The sequence below is a fragment of the Chelon labrosus genome (genome assembly GCF_963514085.1).
Source record: "Chelon labrosus genome assembly, chromosome: 11".
Taxonomy (NCBI): domain Eukaryota; kingdom Metazoa; phylum Chordata; class Actinopteri; order Mugiliformes; family Mugilidae; genus Chelon; species Chelon labrosus.
In genome coordinates, this window is record NC_140344.1 from 29,767,325 (window position 1) to 29,775,260 (window position 7,936).

At 39.7% G+C, this 7,936-nt stretch overlaps 1 protein-coding gene across 2 annotated transcripts; it reads left to right on the forward strand.

The window, feature by feature from the left end:
• The first annotated feature begins 646 nt into the window (after window positions 1-646).
• On the forward strand, window positions 647-3,570 carry lyrm5b (LYR motif containing 5b). Of its 2 annotated transcripts, none has more exons than XM_084554769.1 (3): window positions 647-912; window positions 1,700-1,759; window positions 2,732-3,570. In XM_084554769.1, the coding sequence occupies exons 2-3, from the start codon at window positions 1,715-1,717 to the stop codon at window positions 2,939-2,941; spliced, it is 255 nt and encodes an 84-aa protein (XP_084410895.1). In that variant the 5' UTR covers window positions 647-912; window positions 1,700-1,714; the 3' UTR covers window positions 2,942-3,570. The 2 variants fall into 2 exon arrangements, with proteins under 2 accessions (XP_084410895.1, XP_084410894.1); XM_084554768.1 differs by having other exon boundaries at window positions 647-921; window positions 1,703-1,759; window positions 2,732-3,569.
• The last annotated feature ends 4,366 nt before the right edge of the window (window positions 3,571-7,936 follow it).

Below are 7,936 nucleotides of genomic sequence, written 5' to 3' on the forward strand. Positions count from 1 at the left end.
TTTGTTTTCAGCGTTTTAATCAGAGATAAAATCATTTACTGTGATAAGAGCAGGTTTAAGACTGGACCAAAAGTAACTGGACAGGAAGGACAAAATGTTCGTCTATGATCGATTCATTATTATTGTGTTGTACAAAAGAAGTTATTAAGAAAAATAAATTAACAATGAATTCAATCAAAGCAGTTTACAGACAATAAAATGAACGTTTTAGATTCTGTCTCTGAAGGAGAAACAAAACATTAATATAATGTTTCACTCAGCCTGGATGTTTTAAATGTGCCTCAGAAAAGAATAAATGTTATAAAACTAAAGTTCAGAGGTTAGGCAGAATGCAAAGAACTAATTTAAGGAAATAAATATAAAAGATGAATCTCAGAGTCTTAATATCTGTTCACAGCTTCATTGTCATGTGTTAGAAACATCGAGTGATAAATGATGAACGTGTTAAAGTTTCATTTTTATCGATAAGGTCCAACAAAGAAAAAGCTGCGCTGGTTACTGTTTAGGGGTGTTGTGCGCATGTGCAGAATCAGAGGGTTTGTGGGGGTTAGCATCTTGACGTGAGCGACTCTTTGGTTGTTTACATGTTAGCAGCTAAAATCAGAGTTTGTTTTAAACGTTTTAAAATATATACATAAACATATATATATATATAAATCGATGTAACGTCGATCTCCGTAAAGATTTGTTTATTTAATTAAGTAGAAAACACGGTGAATATTTATTGTTTAGCAGTTTGCTAACGGGAGGTTAGCCACCGGAAGGTTAGCTGCCGTTAGCTCGGTCAGCGAGTTCACGAAGAGAACTTTGATTAGAAGCAGCTGCAGAGCAGAGGTCACCTGGACCTGGACCTGGACCTGAACCTGACCTGGACCTGACCTGACCTGACCTGGACCTGGACCTGGACCTGGACCTGGACAGGTGAGACGTTCATTGATGTGATTATTATTAACGCCACAGGTAACAGCTGTGCTCTCTAACAGGCCTCTGGTTGCTTCGTTATATTTTCCTCCTTTAAACCTCTTGTTATTAGCTCGTTACCTAGCAGCTAGCTACGTTAGCTCCATGCTAGCGGAAGTTTTAATTAGTTAATTAGTTTGTCTTCAAAGTAATTTAATTTAATTTACACAGACAAACAGAACTCTAACTGGGCAGCAGAAACATGTAACTAAATATTTAGTTTATTAAATGTGTTAAAGTGAACATCAGGTGAGAACACCTGGATGACAGGTGAGTGAAAACCCAGTGCTGTGATGATTAGATAACATCCATCAACAGAAACCTAAAAAAGGATCAAATGAGGCTTAAAACTTATTTAATTGATCTGATTTGAACAGTTAAACCTTTAATAATAATTATATTGTATGTGCATTTATTTTTTATTCAGTCGATTTTAGTCCCTTTATAAATTTATTTTCTCTAAAACACAATATGAATAAAAATGTTGGCTCATTTCCTCAGATTGTATTATAATCTTATTTTAATATTTTAATCTTATTGTATTTAAATCTTTAATCTCAACCTGTTTTTAGTAACAAGAAAATAAAGTTTATAAACTCACAAGGATTTGATTTGGCTTCATGAGGATGATGATGATGATGATGATGATGATAATGATTGATGATGAAGATGAAGATGATGATGAGGAGTCTTTCTGGCTCTGAGCTGCTCTAACACTGATCTCTGATCGTCTTTCTTTCAGGTCGTCTGGCCGATGGCGAACCCACTGAGGGCTGAAGTGGTTCGACTCTACAAGAACGTGAGTGTTTCAGATTGAAGACGTTCAGTTCATTGATCAGATTCATGGTTTCATCTGAAATAAACTAATATCCAACATTTAGTTCTAAGGTTTCATCTGAAATAAACTAATATCCAACATTTAGTTCTAAGGTTTCATCTGAAATAAAACTAATATCCAACATTTAGTTCTAAGGTTTCATCTGAAATAAAACTAATATCCAACATTTAGTTCTAAGGTTTCATCTGAAATAAAACTAATATCCAACATTTAGTTCTAAGGTTTCATCTGAAATAAAACTAATATCCAACATTTAGTTCTAAAGTCTCCTCTGAGAGGTTTCAGATGCTGGTTGGTTCAGATAAGACTCAGCTGGTAACTGGTCCTCCAGGAGATCAGACTAACATCTGATCTGAGGTCTGAGCTGAAACCTCAGCTCTCAGCTGTGCTGCTGATTGGTCACTCATCTCCCATGATGCATTGCACTTATAACCTAGTTTAGCCTGTTAGCAGCTAATAGTCGCTAAGTTTTACAGATATTTGGTCATAAACGCAGCATTAGACCTAATTAATGAATTAATGAGCTTTAACTAATCATTAGTATTATTAATGAACTATAATTATCAGCATTATTAATGAACTATAATTATTATCTTTATTAACTGGCATTAATTAACTATGTCTTTATTTGCAGTGGTCACAGAAAATGACTGAATTTGTCTAGTAAACTAGTTAAAAAAACAAAACGATGCTCAACTCCTGAACTGGAGGAGCAGCGACGAGCAAAGATCAGTTTAGGAGTTGATTTTAAAAATAAAAATAGTTGCAGATTAAATTTCTGTTGTCAGGTGAATCTGTTAAAAGTTAATCCAGTTCATCATGGGGGGGGGGGGGCATGAATGAACCAGATTACATTTTATTCAGGTTCACTGTGACCAATCAGAGAGCAGCTGTTACCAGGTAACATGTCGGTGATCCTGTCGTCCTCCACAGCTTCTCTACCTCGGACGGGACTATCCCAAAGGTGGAGACTACTTCAGGGACCGTCTGAGAGCAGCGTTCACTAAAAACAAGTCGGTCCAGGACCCGGAGCGGATCAAGGAGTTGATCGCCCGAGGAGAGTTCGTGTCCAGAGAGCTGGAGGCGCTCTACTACCTGAGGAAGTACAGAGCCATGAAGAAACGCTACTACGACCACGACTGAGACCAGGAACACGAACCATGAGAAGAAAGAACAGCTTTATTATTTATTCTGACCAGTTCCAGTCTCAGATTGTTCCTGTAGTCAGATCAACAGAGAACAAAACATTTCAATAAAAGAACAGAAATCTGTAAAAACGTCTCTGCTGTCGTCAGAGGGTCAGTTAACAACAGGAGGAGGAGGAGGAGGAGGAAGGTCAGATCTCAGTATAAACACAGGAAAGTCCAGCATCTGTGGTTAGTTCAGTGCTTCTCAAATAGTGCACGGTGCGATGCCAGGGGGGGCGCGTGACACCCCGGGGAACATGCTTCTACTAGAATAAAGTGTAATTGCACATCCACTACAGCAGGTGGCAGTGACGCTCGCATTGTCAGAGTGTGCGCAGAGAGTATTGGCTCTATGGTGTATGTTTTGTTTTTTGTTTTTTTGCAGCGAGCATGCGCACACACAGCACAGAGCGGGAAATATGAAGTGTAGTGAACAAACCCTCAAGAATCACCATGGAAAAATATTTTACAGGATGAAAAGAAAGGCAGAGAGAGACAGAGATAATGAGACAACCGAAAGACTCCCGAAAGCTAAGACGAGGAAATATGACGAAGCGTATGTAGCGCTTGGCTAGCGCTATTTAATGTTGACCCGTTAACGCCTGAATTGATTTTTCAATTATATAAAAAATTAATAAAGAAACTGGTGCTTGCAAAAGGTTCCTAGGAATTTTTTGAATGTGCACAAATTACATGCGTTATTTCGGCTGCAGTCTGAGCGGAAACAGTGCGTCGCGAATTCGCGACACTGCTCATGAAGGGGTTAATAAAGATGCAACGTTATGCAGAGGTGTACTTATAACAAGATAATTTATTATAACAGCGAAATTATACTATTTAAATACAGAATAAAACAGGAAATAACTCTTCATTGAGAGACATTCATTTTAACACGTTTCAAAATACAAGTGCCAGACTATTCCAGACCTTCTAGCAGTTTAACTGATGAAGACAATGAGGAACGAGTCCAGTGTTCAATCAAGAGAAGGAGACGATTATTAAAGATGCACACATTCATTATGTGACTGTAGACTACATTACTTGTCCTGTGAAGGGTCATGGGGGTCTCCAGTCTATCCCAGCTGTCATTGGTCTAGAGGGGGGGTCCACCCTGGACAGGTCTCCAGTCTATCCCAGCTGTCATTGGTCTAGAGGGGGGGTCCACCCTGGACAGGTCTCCAGTCTATCCCAGCTGTCACTGGTCTAGAGGGGGGGTCCACCCTGGACAGGTCTCCAGTCTATCACAGGGCTAACACAGAGAGACACTCACACCTACGGCCAATTTAGAATCACCAATGAACCTAACCAGCATGTCTTTGGACGGTGGGAGGAAGCTGGAGAACCTGGAGAGAACCCACGCAGACACAGGGAGAACATGCAGACTACACACAGAAAGGAACTAAGCATGTTGAGTCTGTTCCTGTTTTAAAGTCGACCACCATCTTTTCTAAACGTGAATCAAGAGCTTGTTGGTAACAGCTCCTAAAACAAAGCATGAGGCATAAACTGTAGCAGCTGAAACTGATGAGGACACAGAACACCAGAGTTTAAATTTACAAAGTTTTTAATTTCATTTGGTGAATCAAATTCCCTTTAAACCTTAGAAAATAAAAGAATAAAGCCTCATTTAAATCAACTCTACAAAGGCATGAAGCCAAGAAGTCTCTGTCTTATCTCTGAAGCAGTTTGAATAGAACGCTTCGTTGTAACTCTGCATTCAAATGTGGAGATGATCAGTTTAAGTTCCAGTTCATTCTATCACCAACGTCTTTTTCACAACCAGATAAGTAAAGTCTGTTCAGAGAATGAAAGGAGGCTGTCTGTTATACTCAACCGTCCCCTCAGGTTTTCAGATCATTTATAGACAGAACAAACAGAATGTCCTAAAGTTCTATTTCACCATATGTTGGTATATACTCACACCAATTCATTCATTCATTCATTCATTTATTCACCTTGTGTAACCTCTTGTCCTGTGAAGGGTCATGGGGGCTGGAGTCTATCCCAGCTGTCATTGGTCTAGAGGGGGGGGGGGGGGGGGTCCACCCTGGACAGGTCTCCAGTCTATCCCAGCTGTCATTGGTCTAGAGGGGGGGGGGGGGGTCCACCCTGGACAGGTCTGATGATGATACCAGATACAGCTGATGATCCTACAGGACACTTTGATAATGAATATAAATAAACCAGATGTTCTATCACAGGTGAGTTCTCTGCTATAATGACTGAATATATGAGGAATCACAGGCAGGTTGGAGAAGTGTTTTGCAGATATTCACTGAATTCATTCTTCCCACTTACTACACCAGCAGTGTTTGACCTGAACACCTGTGACAGTTTGTTTCTCCAAGCAGGAATGAATCATATCTCTCTGTGAGTTCATTCTCAGATTTGAATGTGAGACTTGAGATTCTGTTAATAATTACTTTCATCTGTTTTTAATTCACATACATTTAAACAAATGAAGCCAAAGGACACGTTGACACATGACAGTAAATGAATGTCTTCGTTCTTTCCAGGTCAAACACGTATGAGAATAATTTGACTATCAGGCGGGTCAGACCAGACTCCTACATAAAAACAACAGCCTTAGTCAGCTCCATCCACCCTCAGACTGACTTCACTCACCGTGATCCAACCAACCTGCTGACATCTACGAGCCCCAGGTCTCCTCGTCTCCTTGTCTCCTTGTCTCCTCGTCTCCTCGTCTCCAGGTCTCCTCGTCTCCTCGTCTCCAGGTCTCCTCGTCTCCTCGTCTCCAGCTCTGAGCTGAACAGATTCCTCCTGAATGTATTAACTGAGCTTTAATTCATTTATTGAGACCAGAGATTGTTTCTTTTCTTTTCAACACCTGCTCTTAATAATGCATCATGTTACATGAGTCACTTTCTCATCATTGCTGTAGAAGATGATTAATGAACTCTTTAGAAACTAATATCTGTTAATGATCAGTTACATCAGTTACACAAAGTTCTAACATTCAGATCAGATCATAATAATTCTGTGATAATGTCTCCTTAACATAAGGTCTGTGCTGCTAATGTTTCCTATGAGACTGAATCAACATAATGATGAAACTTAACTTAACATGTTTAGTTCATTTACAGCAGCTTAAAGGTTTTTATGTCATTTTTTACCCCAGAAACTAATCTATCTAAGATAAGGCTGGCTTCAGCAGCTCTCTGATATGTAATATTGGCTCATTTTAGTCTCATATTTGATCTTTGTCTACTTTCAGGACTTGTGTGAAATCTGTGGATGTTTTTAATAATTTAATGAATAAAAGCAGAAAATTCTGAAAGATGCTAAACTTTTAAGCAGCTCTGTACGTTGATACTGAATGCATCAATTAGTTGTTGGATAATTACAGTAACTGCAGCTTAATGAACCAGTTTTCTGTTCAGACTCTCGTTCAGTTTTACACTAGAAAGGTCCACATGTTTATGTTCATCAGCTGCCATCTACTATAACCCTGAACCTTTAATGTCAAAACTATTCTGTCTCTGCAGAGAAAGAGAAATGAAATATTAATCTTTTGTGTTCTTGTGTTGTCAGTTATGGCGTCTGCTGGCCTGCTGCTGCTGCTGCTGATGTCCTCGTCCTTCGTCCTGTCCAGCCTCAGCACTCAACTGTCCTCTGTCCGGCGAGATGAGCACGCTCTGCAGAAAAGAGGCAAAGTGCAAACAGCTGGAGAATATATAGACAAGATTCACTCTGTAGGATTTCCAGTTATTGGCCTCATACCTGTGGCTGGGCCTTATCTAAATGCTTTGTTAAAAGCAGTAGGACTGATTATGAAAGGTAACAGAGATGCAACAAAAGAGCTCATCAAGACTAAGTTTGATGAGCTCAATATAAAGATTGATAAATATCACGTAGAGATAAAATGGAACAACTGGGCCCCCGTATACCATGATTATGAAACCAAAATTAACAATGCCTGGAATGAGTTACAAGAACTTTCAGATGTTTGTAAGAACACAAAGATTGACCAAAAAGAGAAGCAGAATCATATAAACCTATTTAAAGAGGATTATAAACCCACTGCTATTCAAAAGCTGTACACCACACTGACGGCAGGACAACCGTCTTTTACCACCGACTTTGGGAAGCTGCTGACTGACAATGTCAGATGTCATGAAAAGAGCATCATAGACTACACTCTGTTGATTAATATACTCTTCCGTAAGGGCACCAGTGCCAGTTATATCTACTACGGACTCAAGGGGGTTAACAAAGTAGATGAACTCGCTAAAAAAGCTTTTAAGGCTGCATCAGTTATGTTCGATATCCACAAACACTGCATCGATAACCCTGATGAGTACATTAAAAAGGATGTAAAGGGCCTCATCGATGGAAGCAAGGATCGCACACAGCTAGCAAAGAAGGTTCGCATGTTTTTGGAGAAAGAATACGACCGGTATGACTGGATAGCTGTCGCTTTTATAACAACAAATTCAAAGCATAAGACATTGACAGGTTTGAACAAGCACGTCTTGGAGGGATTCACTAATGTGTCAATAGGAGAAGTTAGTGTGGCTGTAGCCAGGCAGCTGAAAGGCCAGCACACCAAAGCAGATAAGGTTAAAAAGGTCATAGAGGAGTGCGTTAAAAAAAGTACAGACTGTCATAAAGTTGGAGAAAAGCTCAAGAGCTGTAACAAAAATGTGGATGGAACTAAACTCAGTGAAACGTTCACAGCTGTTCACGCCTATATCGACAAAAGTCACGACAGCGTTGATGCGAAGAATGCCAAGGAGGCACCAGAAGACGAGTACCTTGACAACCCGTCCTCAACACCATATGTTTACAAGGGAAAATGTAAAAAGTACAAATTCCTTCCTAATGGACACTATCGAGTTCTGATTAAAAGTGATGAAGAGATTATGAAAAAGGATCCCTGTGAAAAACTGCAGTGTGGTGGTCCAGGAAAAGGTAAATGTGTTGTTTTGGA

Coding starts and splice junctions, on each gene's coding strand:
- lyrm5b (XM_084554769.1), top strand. CDS start 1,715: ATGGCGAACCCACTGAGGGCTGAAGTGGTTCGACTCTACAAGAAC. Junction 1,760..2,731: donor TGGTTCGACTCTACAAGAAC/GTGAGTGTTTCA, acceptor CGTCCTCCACAG/CTTCTCTACCTCGGACGGGA.